At 59.7% G+C, this 22,844-nt stretch overlaps 1 protein-coding gene across 4 annotated transcripts in view; it reads left to right on the top strand.

Annotated features, from left to right (window-relative positions):
* The window catches only part of CLIP2 (CAP-Gly domain containing linker protein 2), a 66,158-nt gene that overhangs the window by 3,332 nt on the left and 39,982 nt on the right, over positions 1-22,844 (top strand). For all 4 annotated transcript variants that reach the window (XM_045074946.1, XM_045074947.1, XM_045074945.1 and 1 more), the window contains exons 2-3: positions 7,943-8,041; positions 13,827-14,013. In XM_045074946.1, coding sequence (XP_044930881.1) covers positions 13,890-14,013 — 124 coding nt within the window. In that variant the 5' untranslated portion in view covers positions 7,943-8,041; positions 13,827-13,889. The remainder of the gene's footprint in view (positions 1-7,942; positions 8,042-13,826; positions 14,014-22,844) is intronic.

Genomic DNA, 22,844 nt, shown 5'->3' with positions numbered 1-22,844 from the left:
GACCCAGAGAGCTTTCCCTGGTTGCCTTTTGTGCATCCATTAAGCACCAACTGTTTTTTTCCCAGGGGAGACAGGCTACCATACTATGTACATTATCACCAGGGCTCCGTTTGGGCCATGCCTTCCTCGGACACCACCCCAGTTTGCCCAAGTCCAAGGCGGGGAGAGTCCTGACCCGTGTTTTCGGGATTCTCTGCTTTTGCAGGGCTCAGGAAACTCCTTTCAATTAGATTAAGGGAGAAGGGGAACTGGTAGAGCCAACAGTTACAGGCGGCCCCGGGGTCCTCCAGGACCCGGGATGCTGGCAGGCAGCCCCCCTCTGGCTTGCTGCTTTCTGGACGGGGTTTCATTTTCTCCTCCTCTCCCACTGCATCTGGCCCTGCCCCCCTCCCTGTAGGCTGGCTCTGTCTGGGTTGCCGGCTGCCCTGAGTGGTGACTATCACTGAGGCCCCAGGACCTCCTGTGGGGCCCCCCTCGTTCTGGGGGTGCTAGAGAGACTGACTGGCCCAGCTTGGGTGAGGGGACCCACCCTGCCGCTCAGCTGGCGGTGGGGGGGGGCAGCCCAGGTGGGCTCCGGGGCTGGGGGCTGCGGATCCTGCCTTGGGGTGATGGTTGCCTGCTGTGTGCTGGGGGCGTGTGCTGGGGGAGGACGGGTGAATGGGGCATTGCCCCCCCCCCCTGGGTACTCGGGATCTGATGGGAGAGGCCGACCCAGGCCAGTTGATGGGGTGATTTCTTGGGAGTAGCTGGAGTGCACCGGTCCGACCTGGGTTGGGGGGAAGTGATGGCGGGGGACGGCGAGGGACAGAGGGGACGTGAGCCACGGCACCTGCCGCCCCACAAGCTGTGGCACAGAAGCCGATGAGGGTCCTCCCTTCAGGACCTGGAGACCGGAGGCCCGGTTGCCAGCCCGGGACCCCGGCAACCCCACAGCCCGCCCTGTCCCCCAGGGGGAACAGTGTGTGTGTGTGTGTGTGTGCAGAAACAGTCATACAAAACTCATGTTTTCAGAGGAAATGATTCAAAATGATAATGAAATGTTTCCCTTCCGAGTAGGAAGCAGAGCACGTCGGGTGGCTTTCATTACGAGGCGTGGGGTTTTGTCCACGTGGCCGTGCCGTCCTCTCTGGGCAGCTCTCGGGCGTCCCTGGAGTCTGTCCCGGACTCTGTCCGCCCAGGAAAACACCCGCTCCGAGTTCACGTCCCGTCCTCGCGGCCTCTCTGCCGTGAGGGGTTGGAATTTGAGGCTCCCCCGGGGTCCCTGTTTTTCCGGCTGGGGGGCTCCGCCTGCAGCCCACCACTCTTCCAAGTGGGGCGTGAAGCCAGACCGGCCACGAGAGAGGGAGGGAGTGACGTTTGGTGTCTGGGGGGGGTTTGCCTCCCTGTATCCTGACTCCGCTCAGGCTGTTCCCTTTCTGCTGTAGGCTGTTCCTTGCATAAACTCGTTGGTGCGTTGACCCAGCTCTTTCAGACCAGGGGCTGAGCTGGGCACACGGCGCTCAGGGCAAAGGAGAGAGGAGGACCTTCACCAGGGTCTCGCGCGCTCTTTGACCCCCGAAAGGGCTGGCAGGTGATCCGTATAAGGGGGTGGAAAAGGCACGCGAAAGTTGAGCAAGAGGAAGATCAAAAATCAAACGGAGCTGGAGGGGGCCCACTGGACCTTCTTCCGGAGGTAATTTGACTCCGAGCTTTCCAGCAGCCAGATCCGAGGAAGGAGCAGGAGTTTGGAGGGGCTGTATGGTCGCCTCGCCTTGCGTGAGCCCCGCCTGCTGTGTGTCCCGCCCAAGCCTGAGGGTTGGACAGTGGGGGCAGCCGCTGCCCCTGGAGGGTCCCTGTCCCCAGCTGAGAGCTGGGGCTCTTGTGCACAGCCAGCCCTTCCCCGGGGTCTGACCCGTCCCAGGTGTGGGTGAGAGCCCGGGAACCAGGAGCCACGCTGCTCTGTGCCCAGGAATCCCTGTCTCACGAGGGGGGCATGGGGCCAGGACATGCGGCACCCAGGTTGTGTGCCCAGTCGGCCCCAGGAGTTGGTCGAGGGGTAGAAGAGGGGAGAGGCATTTGGGCAGGGCGAGCGGTGGGGTGAGATGCCTCCAGGAGCCAGGAGAAGTTCAAGGAGGCAGAACGGACTGTTGGGGGCGGGGGGAGGAAATGAGGCCAGAGGCAGGCAGGGCCTGGGCCGGTGGGCGGGGATGTAGCAGACGGTGGCCTCGGGCTGCCCTCCTGACCTCTTGCCCAAATCTCATCCCGGGTGCCTGGAGGAGAGTCCGTCAGGAAAGCGGCCAAGAGCTCAGGCTCTGCGGCCAGAGGGTCTGAGTTCAAATTCCACGCCTGCTCGGTCAGCCTTGTCACCGTGGGCAAAGGATGGAGCGTTCCAGGCCTCAGTTTCCCCACCTGGAAAGTGGGTGCGCTCCTAACAGGGCTGCCGCGAAGGTCTGCTGTGCTGGTATTTGTCCAGCACTCGGACCGGCGTCTGGAGCAGAACAGACCGTGCAGGTCCGTGGCTCCCGAGGCTGGAGGAGCTCAGGGAAAGGGATGGTCTATCCCCCCCGAAGCCCCCACCCCCAGGACAGCCACACAGGGTCTAAGTGCAGCGCAGTGAAGAAGCAGGTTCTCTGTGATGGGCGTGGTGTGGACATGGGGTCCCCTTTCTCCACGGTGGACCCGCCGTGGGGGGCTGTGGGTGCTCAGCACGGCCCATTAACGGTTAATGTTGCTCTTGACGGGGTCCGACGCTGTGTGGGTTCGGGAGAGCCTCCCAGGGCGGCTGTGCCAACTGGAGCAGAAACGTGCTCTGAGAGCAGACCCAAGTCTCTGCTTGATCCCCTCCAGTGATGGGAGGCTCACTGCCAGCTTCTTTGTTCGCCGGACCCACGTGTGGTTAGCATCCACTCTGTGCGCCGGCTGCTGGTTGTTTTGGAACGTTCTTCCTTTCCCGGAGACGGCTCCAAGCTGGCCAGCGAGCGCAGCGATGGCGCGTGGACGGGCTGCTGTGGGCCTCCGGCTGACCACGGGCAGGACGAGGACGGCCGAGGAGGGCATTTCTGCTCATTCGTGTTTCCTTCCTCACGCCTGTGTTCACCGCGGAGGGCCGTGTGCTGGGCGCTGTCCTAGGTACCGAGCCCGGCACTGAGCAACAGAGGCAGAGGACGGCCCTCTGGGAGCCACTTTCAGCCAGAGGTGAGGGAGTTTACCAGCCGAGGAGAGGAAGGGCATCCTCGGCAGAGGGAACGGCGCGTGCGAGGCCCCGGCGATGTGACACTGTGTGTGGGTGGGCGGGTGTCTGCGGCATTCCGCTAGCATTTGGAGGCTGGGGGTGGCCGTTGCTTTTCTGGAAGCACTAAAAGGAAACCCTGACTGTGAGGGCTTGCTAGCGACGGATCTCACCCCTGGAGCCACCAGCTTTTGCCCCTCCCCACCCAGCGCTCCCCACCCCCTGCCAACAGCCCTGGGTTGCCCTTTGGGTGCATAGATGGTGCCCCGTGGCCCCCCAGCTGGCTCGTCCCTTCTCCAGGCTCCCACATGGGCCCCAGTTTGCACTCTGTCCTGCTGTGTCTGTGAGGGGACAGGCCCAGCTCCGTGGTCTCAGCCTCCAACCTGCCCCTGGCCTGCAGGGGAAGGCTCGGGAGGGGGGGCTGGAGTGCTGACTTGCATGCTTCGTTGAGGGAGGAAGGTGGGCGTGCTGGAGGCCGTCCAACGAGCACAGCCCTGCTGCGTGTCAGGCTCTAGGTGCTTGAGCTCGGTGGGGCTTGGGCCTGCCCGCGGGGAGCTTGCAGGTCCCGCTGTGTGTGGGGGGGTGGCACACAGGAGCTCGCATGGGCCCCAGGGTTCGGCACCACCTCCTGGGCTGGTGGGGGGGGAGACCCCAGAGGCAGGGACCACCCCTGCTTCCTCTGCTTCTGCTGCCGCCCACCCCCCAGCCTAGGTATTAGGGAAAGACAAAAAAATATGTGTATATATATTAGAAACATATAGGTATTTCCATAAAATGTTCATATTGCCATAAAACCTTTTTATGGAAATACAGCATCCGTACAGAAAAGTGTGCATGGTGCTTGTTGAATTTTCTCCAACCGAAACGCCTGTGTAACAGAGCCCAGATCGGGAGCGAGAACCAGCTGGCTCCCCAGGGCCCCTCTTGGCTTGTCCTTACAGTCAGTACCCGTGACCCAAGGGGGGACCCCTTCCCTGATTTCTGGCATCTTCATTTTTACTTATTTGTTTGCTTATTTATATTTATATTGTATTACTTATTTGTCTGTTTATTTTTAAGTAGGCCCCAGGCTCAGCCCGGGGCCTTAAACTCACGACCCTGAGATCGTGACCTGAGCCGAAATCAAGAGTCAGATGCTTGGAGCGACTGGGTGGCTCAGTGGGTTAAGCCTCTGCCTTCGGCTCAGGTCATGATCCTGGGGTCCTGGGATCGAGTCTCGTATCGGACTCTCTGCTCAGCAGGGAGCCTGCTTCCTCCTCTCTCTCTCTGCCTGCCTCTCTGCCTGCTTGTGACCTCTGTCTGTCAAATAAATAAATACAATCTTTAAAAAAAGAAAAAAAGAGTCAGATGCTTGAACTGACTGAGCCCCCCCTGGCACCGCTGTATTTTCACTTTTTATTTATTTTATTTTTACTTTTATTTTTAATTTAATTCAATTTAATTTTTTAAGGATTTTATTTATTTATTTGTCAGAGAGCAAGCGAGAGCGAGCGAGAGCGAGCACAGGCAGACAGAGAGGCAGGCAGAGTCAGAGGGAGAAGCAGGCTCCCTGCGGAGCAAGGAGCCCGATGTGGGACTCAATCCCAGGACGCTGGGATCATGACCTGAGCTGAAGGCAGCTGCTTAACCAACTGAGCCACCCAGGCGTCCCTCAATTTAATTTTTTAAAAGATTTTATTTATTTGACAGAGATCACAAGTAGGCAGGGAGGCAGGCAGAGAGAAAGAAGCAGACTCCCTGCTGAGCAGAGAGTCCAGATGCAAGGCTCGATCCCAGGACCCTGAGATCATGACCTGAGCCGAAGGCAGAGACTTCAACCCACTGAGTCACCCAGGGGCCCCATGTATTTTTATTTTTAATTGTACTTGACACATAACAGTATCAGTTTGGGGCATATGACAGTGACTTGACAAGTCTGTACGTTGTTCGGGTCGCTTCATAGTAAGTGTGGTCCTGTCTTGTCGCCACGTGAGGTTCTGATGATATCACTGACTGTGGTCCCTGTGCTGTGCTTTTCGTCCCCGGGACGGACTTATTTTATAACTACAAGTTTGTGCCTTTTTTTTTTTTTTTAAAGATTTTATTTATTCGGGCGCCTGGGTGGCTCAGTGGGTTAAGCCGCTGCCTTCGGCTCAGGTCATGATCTCAGAGTCCTGGGATCGAGTCCCGCATCGGGCTCTCTGCTCAGCGGAGAGCCTGCTTCCCTCCCTCTCTCTGCCTGCCTCTCCATCTACTTGTGATTTCTCTCTGTCAAATAAATAAATAAAATCTTTAAAAAAAAAAAAAAAAGATTTTATTTATTCATTTGACAGACAGAGATCACAAGTAGGCAGAGAGGCAGGCAGAGAGAGAGGAGGAAGCAGGCTCCCCACTGAGCAGAGCGCCCGATGTGGGGTTCGGTCCCAGGACCCCGAGATCATGACCTGAGCCCAAGGCAGAGGCTTAACCCACTGAGCCACCCAGGAGCCCCAAGTTTGTGCCTTTTCATCCCCTTCCACTGTTTTGCCCGTCGTCCCCACTGGGATGTCCCCGTTCCCCTGTGGCATCTGCCGATCAGTTGTCCCGCATTTGTGCGACTGTTTGTTAGAATTGTATTGTATTTACTTATTTTTTAAAGATTTTATTTATTCATTTGAGAGAGAATGAGCACAGGCAGGGAGAGCACAGGCAGGGGGAGAGGGAGAAGCAGGATCCCCACTGAACAGGGAGCCCGATGGGGGACTCTATCCAGGAGCCCAGGATCATGACCTTGAGCCGAAGCCAGAGGTTAACGGACCGAGCCCCCGGGCGCCCCTGCTTGCTGGTGTTTGGAATGCCCTCTTTCTGTGTAGGGCTTGGCCAGGTGTTTGGCTGATCTTGGTTTGTTGGGCTTTTCTGTGTTCTGAGTAGGAATCCTTCGTGGTACGTAGGAATTGCGAACATACCCTTCCTATTCCGTGGTTAACTCCTGACACGCACTCTGTCTCTCCGTGTTGTCCTTTGACGTTCAGAAGCTCTTAATCTTTTTTTTTTTTTTTTTTTTTTTTTTTTAAGATTTTATTTATTAATTTGACAGAGAGAAATCACAAGTAGACAGAGAGGCAGCCAGAGAGAGAGAGAGAGGGAAGCAGGCTCTCTGCCGAGCAGAGAGCCCGATGCGGGACTCGATCCCAGGACTCTGAGATCATGACCTGAGCCGAAGGCAGCGGCTTAACCCACTGAGCCACCCAGGCGCCCCCTTTTTTTTTTTTTTTAAGATTTTATTTATTTATTTGACAGAGAGAGATCCCAAGTAGGCAGAGAAGCAGGCAGAGAGAGAGGAGGAAACAGGCTCCCTGCTGAGCAGAGAGCCCGATGTGGGACTCGATCCCAGGACCCTGAGATCATGACCTGAGCCAAAGGCAGCGGCTTAATCCACTGAGCCACCCAGGCGCCCAGAAGCTCTTAATCTTAATCGTGTCCGTGTGTCCATCCTTTCTCTGCTTTCCAGCGCTCCCTGGGTCCTGGTTAAGCAACCTTAGCCCACCTCGGTGTCATGAAGATCTTCTCTCGTGTCTTCTGCTAAAAGCTAGATTGTTTGGCCTTTCTCGGTTAGGCGCACTGTCCCTCCCACGTGAAGTCAATGTATTCGTTTCCTTTTGCTGCTCTGACAAGTGAGCCCGAACATGCCAGCCCCAAAACTGTATTTTATCTTACAATCCTGGATGCCAGGAGACCGACCTGGATCATTCCAGGCTCAAGCCAGGATCCCGGCAGGGCCGTGTTCCTTTTAGAGGCTCGGGGAAGGATCTGTTTCGTGACCTTTTCCAGCTTCTAGAGGCTGCCCACATTCTTGGGCTGGGGCCCCTCCTCCGTCGTAAAGCCAGCCATGTCACAGCGAGTCGTTGGCGCGCCGCCCTCTCCCTGACTGTCCCTCCTGTCTCCCTCTTGAACTTTGAAGGACACTTGTGATCACTTCGGGTCCCTCTGGGTCATCCAGAATAATCTTCCCGTCTGGAGGTCAGCCGACTAGCATCCTTGACTCTGTCTACAGCGTTAACTCCCCTTTGCTGTGTGGACGCTCACGTGGGAACAGCTTCGGGGATGGGGACACGAACACCGGGAGGGGGCCGTCGCTTCTACCCGCTGTAGACGGGATCGTGATCTTTTACCAACCTATGGTCCTCCGGTTGGTTGTCCCAGCATCACTTATTGTAAAGACTGTCCTTTGCTCCAGGGTATTTTTTTTTAACGATTTCATTTATTTATGAGAGAGAGAGAGTGCACAAATGGGACAGGGCATGCGCGAGGGCGAGGGAGAAGCAGACTCCCCACTGAGCAGGGAGCCCGAGGCCGGGCTGCGTCCCAGCACCCCTCAGAGATCACACCCTGAGCTGGAGGGAGACCCTTCACTGACTGGGCTCGGGAGCGTTTTTTTAGTATCTGGTGCAAATCCTGACCCTGGAGAGGAGGTGTCACTTGAACCTCACCGCCCTGGTCCCTGGCTCCGTGACTGGCAGCCTGGGCCTCAGTTTCCCATTCTGGGAGATGGGAATAAAGGTTGGTCAGAGGGCAACTTGAGTCAACCAGGGTCGGGCCCGCATCGTGGGCCGGTGGCAGGAGGGCCGCAGCTGTCCCGTCACCGGGTGTGGGTGGCCACACGGCCCGGAGCGGGTTCTGGAGCCATGGCGGTCCCCTGGTTGTAAGCGTGCCGACTCGGGGTGTGTGTCTCAGGCGAGGGACGTGTACTGACCTTGACTTTCCTTCCCTCCCCAGACCGACACGGCCCTGATCCCCTTTGCTGCGCTGAGAGACGGGACCTGAACCACCCCCAGCCTGGGGCAGGATGGCCCATCTGCAGTGTGTCCGGCTCAGGTAGGACAGACGAGACAGCCCAGGCTTTCCCGGGGCTCTGCCATCACCCAGGCCCTGGGCAGGATGCGAGATCCTGACTCTACAAACTGGCCTTCCCAGCCCTGAACAGGGTGAGCGCGTGGGACTGGACCCCAGTTTTCTGGACTCGGCCCCTCGGGTGTCAGGGAAGCTGGGGTCCGCTGGGGCCCTTGGGTTGTCCTCTGCTCAGCCTGTGTGTGCCCTGCCCTCCGTGTCCATGCTGCCGGCCCACCGCGACGTCTTCCCGCCTCTGCCTGCCTCTTCTTGAAGCCACGTCGGCTGGTGGCGTTCAGGCCCCAAGCTCTGCTGCGACGCTCGGGCCAGCCCCTTCCTGGGCTGGTTCCGGATGGCTGCCAGGCCCCTTGGTACTCCCAGGGGGACTCTGGACCCCAAGCAAGCCCCGTTAGCTCCCTGTCCTTCTTGGGGCCACCAACTCCTGCCATTGGCCTGCGGCCCCATGAGTGACAGGATTGCCCGGCCTGGGCCTGCTCTGTGGGTTCCGCTGACCGGGTGAGAGTGAAGGGCAGGTGTGGGAACGGGGCACAGGTCCCAGGTAGGCACGGGTAGGCTGGTGCCATCTCCCCGGCCATCCTGGGCACCCGGCGGGAGGCTCCCGGCTTGGACTGTCCCCTCGAGCTGGTCGAACTCGCGGGGAGGGCACCGGGCGGAAGGCCCCAGCCTGGGTCAAGAGCAGACGAAGTGAGCCTCCCTCCCGAGCAGGATGGGACAGGCAGGGAGCGCCAGGTGGGAACAGGCCCGTGGGGGTGGTGGTCGCGCCCGCCTGCTGGGCTCGGGTGGGGGTGTTGGGGAGCCCTGGGCTGGCGGTCGGCCCCTGTGGGGGGTCCGCTCAGTTTGGGGCCTGCCCCCCCATTCCTCCGGTGGGTGTGCTCGGGGAGGGGAGGGACTCTGCTCCCCCCCACCCGTGTCTGTCTTTACAGCTTTAGAAAACTTTATTTTATTTTATTTAAATTTCATTAATGGACACAGAGTGTATCATTAGCGTCAGAGGTAGAATTCTGTGTTTTTTAAAAAATAATTAGGAATACTTCAGGCACTCAGAAAAAGGAGTAAAGAGAACCTGATCGCCACCACATGCGTCCTGCAGGACTTAAGAAAAAATCTTAGAAATAGGAACGGAGCCCCTGGCTACCACGCCCCAGCCCCGTTCCTACCCGAGACTCGCACCCCCCCGGCCGTCGCGTGGACGCCACGATCAGCACAACTCCTGGTGCCTCCCGGGCCCCGTGGTCCAGGTTTGGACGCCGCGGCCACCAGCCCCCGCTGCCCAGCCTCACAGGCTCCGGGTGTCACCAGGCGTTTTGACTTCTTGCCCATCTGATTGGGTGGGAAACGGGATCTCCTTGTGGCCGCAGGGCTGGGAGAGGACAGGGGAGCCTGGGCACTCTGGCTGCTGACCCCGGAGGCCAGGCGGGAGGAGGAGGACTAGCCCAGGGGGGCCCCTGATGTTGCGGGTGGCAAGCCCGGGCTTGTAGGCTGGGCTCCAGCCAGCAGCGGGGTCTTACCAGAGCGCCCCCCTCCAGCCAGAGGGGCCCGGGGCTCTGCAGTGGGGTTCCCTGTGCCCTCCTCCCGCACCCCCGGGCCCTGGCAGCAGCCGGGAGATGGGCTTTCTCCATGGCCCTGCTCGGCACCTTCCCCCCATTCCGTCGGGGCCACATACCCTGGGCCTCCGATTGGCAGAGGCCTCATTCCCCGCTGAGCCCGCGGCCTGCCACCCCCAGGCAGCTGAAATGGAAACCCTGAAATGCAGCCCGGGTTGTCTTTGGTAAATGGCAGTTGAGGGCAGCACAAAGGGGGCCTGTTGGTCTGAATGCTGCCTGCCCTCCCCGCCCTCCCCGCCCCCGCCCTGCCTGCCTCTCCTGGCCGGAGTCCCCCGGGGAGGCGGCGTGTGCCACCCCCCCCCCGGGCCTTCCCTTCCGCGGGGGCGTCTGTGGGCACAGAGGGGCGCCCGTGGGGTGTGCGTGGACTCACCTGTCCGTGCTCCCCACGGGCTGCCACACTGTCACCCCATCTTACGGGCGATGCGGCAGGCTCCCACCGGGCTACGGACCCGTAGCCACCTTGGACCCACATTGCCTGCAGCCTTCTCCCTCCTGTCTCCTGGGCCTGCTCTCCCCCCACATCCCCCAGCCAGCGTGGCCGGTGGCCAGTTTGTCACCACATCCCAGCTTTTCCCAGGAAACCCGTTCCTTCCTCTGTCCCATGAGCAGGGCTGAGTCACAGGGGGTGATTGGCCCCAGGTCTCCTCCCCCTTTCCCTGTTCACCATTTCTTCTCTCCTCCCCTCTCCCCTTCGCTCAGCTCCCCGCCCCCTTCGGAGACCCTGGGAGTGGGGGTGGCCGCTGGCCTCTCCTGCCCAGCCCTCCCCACCCCGCAGTGGCCGTGGGCCGGAGTCCAGAGTGAGTGCACCGGCTCCTCCGGTCTCCTTTGTCAGCGAGGCACGCGGGCGCTCCCCGCAGAGGCCAGGGGTCTCGCAAATGTTAGTCCAGCCTAGGGAGGCAGGGGAGGGCCGGGCCCGGGGCTGGGCCCAGCACAGCGGCTGAGCAAGCAGCCTGTGAGGTTGGGTGAGTCCCTGCGCCTTCCTGGGCTTTCCATGCTCCTCCTGAGACAGCTCCTGGCTCCTCAGGGCTCAGGAGGGTGAGCAAGGCCCCATTCCTGCAAGGCCTGGCGGAGGCCCTCATCCTGGAGGCCGCTGGGCTCTTCGGGGTCCGGGAGGGAGCAGGGCAACTCCGGAGTCCTCCCCAGGGAGGAGTGTCCTCGAGATTTGCGGCTTTGGAGGCCTTTGTCCTCTGGGCAATGGCAGGTGTGCCCTCACACGGGGTTTCCGGATCTCGGGCTCTGGGCCAGGTCCTGTGCTGGGCTGGGTTCTCAGAGAAGCTGGGGCCCCGGCTGGGGTTGCCCGCGGGCTCCCGGGAGGCGAGATGATAAATGAGAACAGTATCATCTCTCCTCGGCTAAGCGTGCCAGCCTGAGGTCTCTGTGGGCCAGAGGTCTGGGAAGACTTCATGGAGGAGGAGGCGCGGGGCTGGGTTATCATGTAGGTGGTCGGAAGAGTGAAGCAGGCAGGAGCAGAGGCAGCGGTGGGGTCTGGCAGACGGGGCTTGTCAGGTGAGCAGTGAGGGAATTCCGGGCCGCCCGTGGCAGTGCTGGCTGGGGAGACTCTGATGCTAGGGTCGCTGTTCCAGTGCCTGGTGTGTGGGGCGGGCCACAGGGCTGCAGGGTAAGATGAGGGGGCCTTGAAGGCCGGCAACTGACTTCTACGGAGAGCCTTCGAGGGCTTTGTTTTTTATGTGATCTTCAGAAGTTAGGATTTAGCTTACAGACCATGAAATTCACCCCTTTTAAATACGGCGTGGTGACACATTTGATATCCAGTATAGATGTCAGTTGTGGGGCCATTACAGTTCGATTTGGGAACACTTCTGCCTTCTGGAAAGTTCTCTCATGCCTGTTTCTGGTCAGTCCCAGCCCCCACCCCCAGGCAACCCCCGACTGCATTCTTTTTGCGTAGTTTTGAGATTTCCTATAAATAAGAGTCATGCAGTATGGAGTCTTTCGTGTTTGCTTTCTTGCAGTTAGTGTAACGTTGTTTTTTTTTTTTTTTTTTTTTAAGATTTTATTTATTTGATAGAGAAAGAGCTCACAAGTAGGCAGAGAGGCAGGCAGAGAGAGAGGAGGAAGCAGGCTCCCTGACGAGCAGAGAGCCCAATGCCGGGCTCGATCCCAGGACCCTGAGCTGAAGGCAGAGGCTTAACCCACTGAGCCACCCAGGTGCCCCAGCTTTTTTTTAAAGACTGTATATTTGAGAGAGGGAGAGATGGAGACCGTGAGTGGGAGAAGGGGCAGAGGGGGAAGCAGGCTCCCCACTGAGCAGGGACCCCTCCCCCCCCCCCCGCGGGATTTGATCCCAGGACCCTGGGATCATGACCTGAGCTGAAGGCAGACAGTTAACCAACTGAGCCCCCCAGGTGCCCCGTGATTAGAGTTCTTTATGTGTTCTGGATATAAGTCTTTTAATAGGTGTATGATTTGTAATGTTTTTCCCTGGGGGTGGTTTAGGCAGAGAGGGACCCCAAAAGGCATGGGGAAAGGGCTCCTTGCATTAGGATTTCCTGGGTCCGAGGGCCCCTCTGCTAAGCTGCTGGGGCAGGAAGCCATTTAGCCCTTGGGGAGGGGAATTCGCAAGCTCTCTTGCCCACTGCTGGCTCAGCAAGTCTTTTGGGCTTATGAGGGGAGGCCAGCAAGTCCTAACCAAACCAGAGAGTGATGTCTGCAACCACAGTCACTTCCCTGGGGAGTGAGCTCGCTGGAGGGCCAGTTTCTGGGGGACAGGGAGCCCCTCATCTACCTGCCGATGGAGCGACTCCCGGTCTCAGAATTCCGGGGGCGTCAGAGTTGTCCATCGGAGGAGTGAGATGTTGGGTTTGGAAGGCTCTAGGACCAGGCCAAGGCTGGCAACCATGTCCTATGTCCCTGTTGGCTCACCTGGGTGTTTATGCATCTCCCCATGTGCCTTGGGGGTTAGCTGTCTCTGCTCTCAGGGCCGGCAGCCCAGTTGGTCCCATTGGCTGTGCTAACTAACATGGAGTCGCCGGGTCAGCTTGCTCACCTGACCGCCATTCGGAGGGCGCTTGGCAGACCCCTGCCGTGAGCCTTGTGGGTGGGCTTCTGTATTAGTCACAACTTTCTGGGTTGCAAGCGACAGGGCCCCTCCAGTAGGTGTAGGCAAAAAGAGAAACTTGTCCTTGTGTGAGGTTGTGTTGACGGGTGTAAGTGAGGAGCTCAAGGGACCAACTTCAGGCTCGGTTGGATCCAGGCCCTCCATCCAAATCCAGCAACTCAGCTCCGCCTGCTCCAGGTTGGCCTCATTCCCTGGCAGCCTCCTCCATGCGGTAACTGGGATCGCCCTGTATCCAGCTCGGCATCCAGCCCACACCCAGGCAGCCCAGAGAAAGGAAATAACCTTTCCTGAAGGTACCAACCAGAGTCCAGGCCCTGGAGCTCTTTGGGTCATATGATCTTTCCTTAACTAACCCTGGGGGCTCTGGGCAGGCCTGGGTCATGGGCCGAGCACCCAGAAAGCACAGATTTCCCCCGTTCCCGAGGTCCCGGGGTGGGGGGGTGATGCCTTTGCCAGCGTCCTCTGCCCATCTGCTGGAGCTCTGTGTTCCCTTTCCCCGCTGGACAATGTCCTCGCCAGACAGAGGCCTGCAGCCCTGGGGCAGGGCTGGGTCTGGCCCCTGGCAAGCCTTCCGTGAACCTCTGGTGCAAGAGAGGGTGTGTGCCAGGGCAGTGGAGGAGAGGGCCGGGGGATGGTAGGCCTGTCTTGTCTGCCCCAGGCTGCCCACGCGTGTCGGACGTCATACCAGCCTGTGCTCGGGGGGAGGCCCCCTCGGCCGCTGGTGGCTGCGCTGACCTGCAGGGTCCTGGTGGAGGGCTGCTGCTGGGGCCAGTGCAGCTATCCCGGCAGACCCCCCAAATTAGCCTGCTCCTGCTCTCACCTCACAGGCCCTGGAGGTGGGCAGGGACAGCACGCCTGACCTCGGGGTCCAGCAGACCAGGCCACACTGTGACCACAGGGGACCCACACTTCCTGCCACTGCCCTGTGCCTCGGTTTCCCTAGCTAGGAAAGAGGGCTGTGGTGGTCCCAACCCCATGGGGTAGGGGGTGCAGGAATCCTGCTGTGTTACACGTGGGGGGCCCTGACCAGTGGAGACACGATGAGGTGACGGCTCCCGTCTGCCCGCAGGTGAGGGCGATGGCGGAGAGAACGTGACCCGCACGGACCCTCCACGCAACGACTGGCACCACCATGCAGAAGCCCAGCGGCCTGAAGCCCCCCGGCCGTGGGGGGAAGCATTCGAGCCCCGTGGGCCGGACGTCCACTGGGTCAGCCTCCGTGTCTGCAGCGGCGGCGGCCACCAGCTCCAAGGAAGGTGCGCGAGGCCGAAGGTGGTGGGTGCGGGGCTGGGGTCGAAGGTGGTGGATGCGGGGCTGGGTGTGGGGAGTGCCCCTTCCAGGAGAGCCCCTCCAAGAGCAGCCTGGGGGCTGGCAGCACACGGAAGTTCTTCCTTCTGTCTGGCTGTAATCCCTTTCCTAATTAACTAGCCTTATATGTGTCGTTTCTTCTCACACTCCCCCTCCTTGCGGGGCAGGTCTTACTGCGGACTCCGCTTGGGGGCGAGAAAGTGGGGATCCGGGCGGGCATGGCCCTGCGCCCAAGGTCACTGAGCTGGAATTCAGACTCCAGCCTCCAGCGGCCTCCCTGCCCCGAAGTGTTCCCTCCAGGGTCTGGGATTGTCCTAGTCCCCGGGCAGGGGGTGGGGACAGCTGTTGGGGAGCCCACGGTGGAATGTTTCGGAAGATTGATGCAGAGGTGACGTTGTCTATAATCTAAGCCCCCTAGAGGTACCCGTTATTTTGGTTTCTATCCTTCTACTGTCTTTTTTTTTTCCTACCTACTTGCAATTGTGCTGCATCTACGACTTGAAAATCTGGTTTTTCTCCCTCTAATATGATTCGAGTGGATTTTTCCACGTCATTTTTAATGGATGTAAGATATCCGGTCCGTCCAACGACTCTAAATCAAAGGCCTGCTTTATTGACACAGTCTCAAACCCCCAGAGCTTTCGCGCTGAGCAAAACCGGATGTGGGCCCAGCCCTCCCTCGGGGCTGCTGGTCTGGTCGGGCGGGGGTGGGGAGGGGTGGGGTGGGGGGGTGGGGGTGAGATCTTAGAGCTGGGGCCTGACCGGGTCTGGGAGGTCAGCCCCCAGGAGGGGACAGGTGAGCTGAGGTCCGGAGGGTGACAGTTTATTACTTGAGGAGGGGACAGTGTTCCAGGCCGAGAGAACAGCTCTTGCAAAGGCCCCGTGGCAGGAGAGCACTTGGCAAATGTAAGGAAGGGAAAGAGTGTGGCTGGTGTGTGCCAGTGACAAGTGTGCTGGTAAGACAGGGTGGGCCGTGGTGGGGACCGCTGGGGGCTGTCCAGGGCATTTCACTTCTGTTGGAATAACACTGGGAAACCATCGGAGAGTTTCAAATCGAAAGGGATATGATAACACAAGGACTGGGAACAGGTTCTTAACTGATTGGGGGTGACTGGTTCCTATTCTTCCACTTTGATAAATGACGCTGTGATGAATGTCTTCGGCACAAATCCTGGTTTTTATGATGATAAGCAGGCAAGACGCTGTCCAGGGTTAAGACACTGATGGGTACAGAAGTTTGGAAACACAGAAAAGTAGCCAGGGGCCAGATTAGGTAATCTGGACCCTGGGTGGAGTCAAGGAAAGGCTGAGCCAAAGGTACGGACAGCCGGACAGCCGGCAGAAGCAGGGCCCCGCCACAGCCAGAGAGCCGGGGAGGGGGGGGGGGTGTAGGTTAAGGAAGCTGTGTGGTGCGGTCGCTGGGCAGACTTGTGCAGACAGGCCTGTCCAGAGCGGCTCCATTGGAGGCCCGGCTTCCTTTCCAACGTGGCTAATCCTTCTTTACTCATGAGAGAGGTTAGTGAACCATGGGAAGAGGCCAGAGAGGTTAAACAAAGGGGAAACGATGTTCCATGTGGACTGAAGGCAGCGATGCAAAGGCCCTGGGGCAGGAACGGACCTGGTTTGTGAGAGAAGGAAAGAAGAAAGACCAGTCTGGGTAGAGAAGACTGAGATGAGGTTGGGGGAGGTGGCCGAGGCAGGTCATGAAGGGCAGCGGTTCGGGCTGGTGTCCGGGGTGACCGGAGCTCTGGGAGACTGCTGGCGGCAGGGCGGTGGCGGGAGACCGCTGCTGTGGAGAGCGGGTTGTGGGGTTAGCAGCTGGGGGAGGACCGAGTGAGGAGGCGTGTGCTCCCCCCAGGTCAGGAGGCCTGCACTCGCTGCCGGGGTGAGGGGCGGTCAGAGGCTGAGACCAGGAGCGGGCTATCAGGGAAGGCTTCCCAGAGGAAGCGGAACGAGCTCCGCCTTCAGGATGGAGGGAATGTGGGGGGGGGAGGGGAGGACCGTGGAGGAAGTGGCAAAGGCACTAAGCCTGCTGAGCTTGGCCCAGGTGGGGGTCGTGCGGCCACTCTGGGAGAAGGTCACCAGCCCGACCTGACCCTCTTGCCTCCTGGAGGGAGCTCGCAGCACCTTCTGGGTTTGGCCCTCACTCTAGAGGGGCCTGAATTCTGGCTCTGGTCCAACCCTTCATGCCCCTTCTAACTGCCCCTGCTCTGTGACCCTGGAAGAGGGACTTAACCTCTCTGAGTGCCTGCAGGTACCAAACCCCGGAAGGACGCCTCACCCCCCCCCATCCCTCCGCAGCCCCAGTGCAGAACAATTTGCAAGTAATAAAAGAAGCAGCCGCTACCCTTCCCTTCTTAAGGCCACCGTTAGAGCTCCTTGGGGTCTTTTCTCGGGAGCTGGAAGCAGCTCCATTATGGGCCGTGCCCCGATCTCCGTGTCCCTGTCTTACTGCCTTCTGTAGGAGGTGCCCCCCTGAGCCGCTGCCGTGTCTTTGCTTCTTTGCTGTCCAGTGTGGCCTGCTGCTTGCTTCCTGGTCACACAGTGCAGGGCAGAGCCCATGAGGGTGGGGGCTGGGTGGTCTGGCTCTGCCGGGGCGCCCCGCCCCCCAGGATGGTTCCAGAGAGAGGAGGTACCACGCTGTGAATGCCCGATTGATGACAGAGGCACACCCCCGTGCCTGCTGCTGGGCACGCAGGCGGCAGCGGCCGCAGCTGGGCTCCGTGTCCCCCTCCCTCCGCCTGGGCAGGTCCTGGCAAGACTTGCAGGCGGCGGAGAGGGAGCAGAGAGCCGGGAGCAACCGGCCTGGCCAGAGGGGTCAGGAAGATTTCTGAGGCCCACAGCTGCTTTTGTCCCTGCTCGCCTCCGGGTCTCAGAACCAGTCTCAGGAGCGGGGGGGGGGGGGGGGGCGGGTGGAAGCCCCAGAGAAGGTCAGGGTCACCCCCTCTCCCCTGCTGGCTCCTCTGCCTCCCTCACGCACCCTGCGGGCCTGGCTGTCTGCTGTCCCAGGTGCGGGACGTGCCCACCCCTGTAGGAGGCCGGGACCCTGTGAGGGGCACTGGGGCCCCAGAGGGGGTCTGGAGGCTGGAGCCCGGGGGCGGGGCGGGGGAGCGGCGGCAATAAACTGGCCCCGCTCTGGGAATCTCTCCCAAAGTATGAGCTCAGCCTCCGGGCAGAGGGTCTGGCCGAGGGCCGGGCCTGGACCGATGCCCCTGCCCCCCACTCTGTGGGGACGGAGGGGGGGCTGCGTCAGTCCCCAGAGCTGGGACATACAGGAAGTGGCTGGAACAAGGGGCCGTTGGAGGGGATCGTTCTACTGGGAGGAGGCCCAGAGGTGATCAGAGCAGGGGGAGCGCAGGAGGGCGGTCTGGGGCCCACCAGTGTGCTGAGGCTCGTGAGGTGGGGGGCAGCCCAGCCAGGCAGGATGGAGCCCCCCCACCCCCGCCCCCGGAAGCTGTTTCAGATCAGGCTGTCAGGGAGGGCCTTGCTTAGGAGGTGCCATTGGTACGCAGACCTGAGTGACAGACAAGCAGCGGCCAGGCCAGCCCCGCCGAGCCGGGAAGAGCATCGGGGCAGAGAGGACAATGACTGCAAAGGGCCCGAGTCTTGCGCAGCTCGAGCGGCCAAGGGGGAGTGTTGGGAGTGGGTCCAGGCAGGTGCCAGAGCCCCAGGGGGAAGCTGGGAGCCGGCGCAGGATTGGGGGCGCCCGGGGCTTTGGAATCCAGCCTGGGCCTGAGGGAAGAGATGGGGGTCCCTGCTTCCAGGAAGCGGCCAGGATTGCCGCCGGACTATACCTCTCCCTTTGAGGCCAGAGCCCTCTGGAGGGGTCGGCAGGGTCTGCCGCTGCCCTGTGACGGTGGCAGGTGGGGACAGCGGCAGGCCGTGGCCAGGAGCCCTCAGCCCTTGCCTGGGGTCTGCTGCTGGGCCTCAGGGGGAGGCAGGCCAGGCCCGGTGGTAGGGGTCCCTCCTGGCCCCGACGAGCATGGGTGATCTGGGGAGGGCTCAGAGCTGCCAGGCCTAGGGACAGACACAGGCCACTGCTGCGCTCCCTCTGCCCCTCCCCCAGGGCAGGTGGGTCCTCGCGCGGGGGGCCTGGGGGGGGCTCTCCTCTCCTCCCCGGCACTGGTCCCCCCCCAGAGGTGTCCCACTTCGGGAGAGAGCTGTTCTTTCCATTTTCAAGCTGATGAAACTGAGGCTCGGGCTGTCATCGGAGTTGCCCAGAGCAATAGGGCCGGGGAGTGGTGGGGCTGGGGAGGAGGGTCCGGCTCAGGCCGTGGGCACCCACCCCCCGGCTGCAGGGGGTGGCTGGGACCCCCTGTTCAGCCCTGTCCTGGGCAGGTGGGACGAGTGACCGGCTCTGTTAGGCTGGTCAGCAGTGTCCCTCACATTGCCTGGGGCCTTTCCTCCGGCTGGGGCCCAGGACGCGGAGATGAAGGAAGAGCAGGCAGGGAGCTCCCCCTCCGGCGGGGAGCAGGCCACGCGGGGCAGGGTCCACCGCCCATACCAGGGTCCCCGCCCAGAGGGCCTGCACGGGGCCGGTCCCAGAGCTTCTCCGTTCTGGCTACGGAACTGGGGCTCAGATGCCCCCCGTACCCCGTGGGCACTGCAGACCCGGGGACCAGCCTGACGTGGCCCAGGTGGAGCCCACAGAGCTTGCAGCCGCCCCCGTCTTAGACCCTGGCCCTGCCCCACTCCAGCCCCGGAGGAAGGCCTTCGCCGTGGTACCCCGCTCCCTGGGAGGGTGGCCAGCAGCATCCCCATTTTCGGGGACTCAGCCCCGCTGCCGCGCATGTGGGCAGAGCCGGGACAGACTTGTAGCCTCTGCGCCTGTACAGCCTGCCAACCCCAGGCAGCACCCAGCCCCCTTCAAGGTCAACTTCTCCGGCCCTCCTCCCCTAACCACATCCTAAACTTTTTAATGGCATCAGGATGGGGAAAGCCAAGCTGAGCATTTCTGTGGCTGGGCTGCAGAGCAGGTGGGGGGCAGGGCGGCCTCCTAATGTTCCTGACGTCGCCCAGTATCGATCCGGGGTGGGGGGCAGGGGCCCATCTGCTAGCGCCTGCCTGCCGGCCGGCCCATACTAGAGCTGGAGCAGGGCTTCTCCATGGGGAGCTGGCTCTGCTCTTTCCAGGGTAAGCCTCGCATGTCTCTCTCCCCCTTGGTCTCCGCCTGACTCTGCGGGGTGGGGCTCTGCCCTCCTGGATTCGGGAATTGGGAGGACAGAAGGGGACTTCGGAGTCCCATTTGGCTCAGGAGGGACCCGAGCTATCCTTGGGATGGGGCTCACCCCAGCGTGCGTGGATGGAGCGTTCCTTCTTCAGGGTTGGCGGACTGGAGGCAACGGAGGGGTGAGGGGGTGGGGGCGGACGTCGGGTCTGTTGTGGCCACAGAGGGTGGGCCCGGCCTTGATCAGGGTGGGCCCTGGGGTGGATTCAGTGGGTGGTCCGAAGGACTGACTGGAGAGTGGCCAGGCTGGGGACCGCACTGTAGGAAAGCCGGCTCCCTGGAGGAAAGCTGTAGAGACCCTGCTCCCTTCTTTAACCCACTGAGCCACCCAGGCGCCCCGACCCTGCTCCCTTGACCTCTGCCTTGAGCACCCGCTGGGGACAAGAGGGGGCGTAGAGCGGAGGGCAGCTTTCGGGTTCATGCTGCATTTATGTGTGTTGCTTTGGGGCCACCAGGGAGGGGAGGTCACGGTCGTGGCCGGTCTGCATTTCAGCCTGGTCGCGGGCTCCGAGTTTGGAGCGTGCAGTCGGTGTGGGCCCCCCTTGCATTCCGAGGGGGACTCGGATGTGCACCCTGGCAGCCTGGGCGGCGGGCTCCCTGAAGCAAGGGAAACGGAGTCCTGCGGTGGGGTTGTGCCAGTCGGGGGGTTGGAGCTAGTCTGATGGACGGGCAGGGTTTCCTTAGGTGACACGGAGAGGAAAAGGCCCAGGTGACCATTCTGTCTGGGACAGCCCTAGTTTATGTCTGTGGTCTCGGCAGGACACTGTATTAACAGCGCCTCCCTTCTCTCCAAGGTGTCTGGTTTTGGGTGACGAATCACGTGGTCACCTTCTTTAGAGCCCCTCCTACGAGGTCGGTGCTCATTAGCATGCTAAATGCTCTGACAAGTCCTGCAGCCAAAACCCCCCTAACTTTGTTTAAGCTGCTCTTTCTCAAGATTGTGGGAATTTGGAGATTATTTATTTTCATAATACCTATGAATTCCCTTGGGACTGTGTTCTGTGGAACATTTAAGGAACTGCTTCCTTCCTTGAGGGACGGGGTCTTAGCATAGGCACGCTTTTTTCCCTCCGGCCTTCAGGGACAGAGGTTCTTGCAAGTCCCCTCTTGTGTTTTTGTAAAGTTGATAACCTTTTTATCCTGCGCCCTGCACCCAGGCGTCTGTGTCCCCTGCACCCAGGCGTGTGTGTCCCCTGCACCCAGGCGTCTGTGTCCCCTGCACCCAGGCGTCTGTGCCCCTGTGTCCGTGTCCAGACACTCTTGAGCCCTGAGTTCTGACCCAGTGTCACGTCAGAGACACCTTCCACATAACCTGGAAGAATTATTTTCAAAGTTGCTTAGGGGGTGCCTGGCGGGCTCAGTGGGTGGAGCGTGTGAACTCTTGATCTGGGGGTTGTGAGTTTGAGCCTCGTGTTGGGTGTAGAGAGAAGTGTAAGAAAATAAAATCTTAAAAAAGTTGCTTATGAATCTGAAAGACTTGACCATAATTCATATAATTCTCTCCTGTTTGGGGGCGCTTAGATTCAGGGTTTCATTTTGGTTTTTTTAAAGTTTTTTTTTTTTTAATTTTAAGTAATCTTTACATCCAGTGTGGGGCTTGAACTCCTAACCCTGAAATCACGAGTCACACGCTCTACTGACTGAGCCAGCCACACACCCCGAGGGTTTTTTGTTGTTTGTTTTGTGAATGAGAAGACAGGTTTTTTTCTGTCTAAATGACTTCTTTGGGAAATGGACCAGTGGATAGTCTCTATTTAATTTTTTCTTTTTAAAAATATTGTTATTTCTTTATTTTTTTTTTTTAAGGTCTTATTTATTTGAGAGAGAGAGCGAGCACATGTGAGAGCACAAGCAAGGGTAGGGACAGGCAGAGGGAGAGGGAGAAGCAGGGTCTCCACTGAGCAGGGAGCCCGATCCCAAGACCCTGGGATCATGACCTGAGCTGAAGGTGCCCCTGTCGTATTTCATTTTTTGACATTTTTTTTTAACCAAAGTAACACAGGCTTCTTAACAAAATTCCAAGGTTAACCTAGAAGGTGTTGCCTGCCTGGAGTGGAAATGACCCAGGTGGGGACTGATGTTGTGAGTGTGTTTGTGTTTGGCGGGGGGGGGGGGGGGGGGGGGGGGGGGGGGGGGGTGTGTCCAGAGGGGGCTGAAGCAGGGCAGGGGTGCTGGAGGCTGGGAGGCCCCCTTCCGTAGGCTGCTGCGGCAGGTGGTGTGAAACCTCACGGGCCTGCCATCCAGAGGGGCCTCGGGGGCCCCGGAGGGAAGTGTGCATTTCAGGTATTTCTTCTGTGGAACTGCTGGATCTGCCGGATAACTGGATTGGGGGCCATGGTGAGGGGGAGGGAACGATGAGGATTTGTGGTTGAGGAAATGGGTGTTGGGGGGCTGCACCCCGTAGTTGGGCAGTACAGGGAGGAGCCCTTGCAGGGGGTCACTGCGGTCTAGAACATCAAGTGTGAGGTCCTCGGGACCTCCAGGAGGAGGCAGGGGCCGGAAGGGTGAGGCCAGGGGCCAGGGACAGGATCAGCACTGGAGAGAGCACTGGGGGCCCAACTTCTGCATCTTCCTCTGTCACTTGGATCTTTTACAAGGAGAATGTATTAGTGGCTTAAAAACAGCAGGGACGTGGTGACGGATAAGCAGCAGCTCAAGGTGGGGGAGTGGGTTAGATTGTGGGGGGCGTACAGTGTAGGTCAGGGCTCCCCGGGTACTGACCACAGAAGGAGGACATCCCTCCTGCCTCTCGCCCCTCCCCTCCGCCTCCCTGCGTGAGAGACGGGTCAGAGACTTGGCGCTTCTCCGTCTAATCTCCTGTCTGTCACTCGGGGGGTCTGTCAAGAATTCTGTTGGGTCTTAGACTGGCCCCCTGTGCAGGGTTTGGGCTGGAGCGGGACTAGCCCTGTGCCGCCCGCTCCGGAGAACCCGTGGTGAAACGGTCAGGAATTTTACAAGCCGGATGTGAAATACAGCCTTGACTTAAGAAACCAAATCGTATCAACTTGCAGTGTAATGAATTCTCTTCAAAACATCCGTAACCAATACTCAAAACTCACGAATTCTGGTCGTACTTAGAGTAGTGTTCATACCGTCATTTTACTACCGGTAAAATATTACTGTTTTACTAGCAGTCAGATTTTATAACGTCTGTGTGTTTGAGGTTATTGCTCTGTGGTGGAAACACTATATGATTTCTTTCCAACTCCGTGTTCAGAGGAACACCGAGTGGGCTGCCTGAAATTGACTGTGGTGGGTAGGGTTCTTATTTTCCTTCCGGACAGCTCCTTGATAAGCCTTGACCTGCAGCCCACCCGCTGGAACACAGGACCACGGGCGGGGACGGGGGCAGGGGGCGGAGGAGGCAAGTATGAAGTCTGTGTACGCAACATCCCCGCACGGATAAAGTCTGGAGAAACCTACTCCAGGACAGTAAATGTGATTGTGTTTGTCTGATGGAATGCGAGGTGGTTTCATTTAAAAAAGAAAAATCAGTAACTCTGCCTTCTGATTTTCCGGCAGTGGACGTCCATAGAAGGGAGGAAAAGTTAG

Source organism: Mustela putorius, unplaced genomic scaffold (genome assembly GCF_011764305.1).
Source record: "Mustela putorius furo isolate JIRA1106 unplaced genomic scaffold, ASM1176430v1.1 tig00000139_pilon_pilon_pilon, whole genome shotgun sequence".
NCBI classification, from domain to species: Eukaryota; Metazoa; Chordata; class Mammalia; order Carnivora; family Mustelidae; genus Mustela; species Mustela putorius.
Note: the sequence above shows the minus strand (reverse complement) of the source record. Positions and strands in the feature narration are given on the sequence as shown.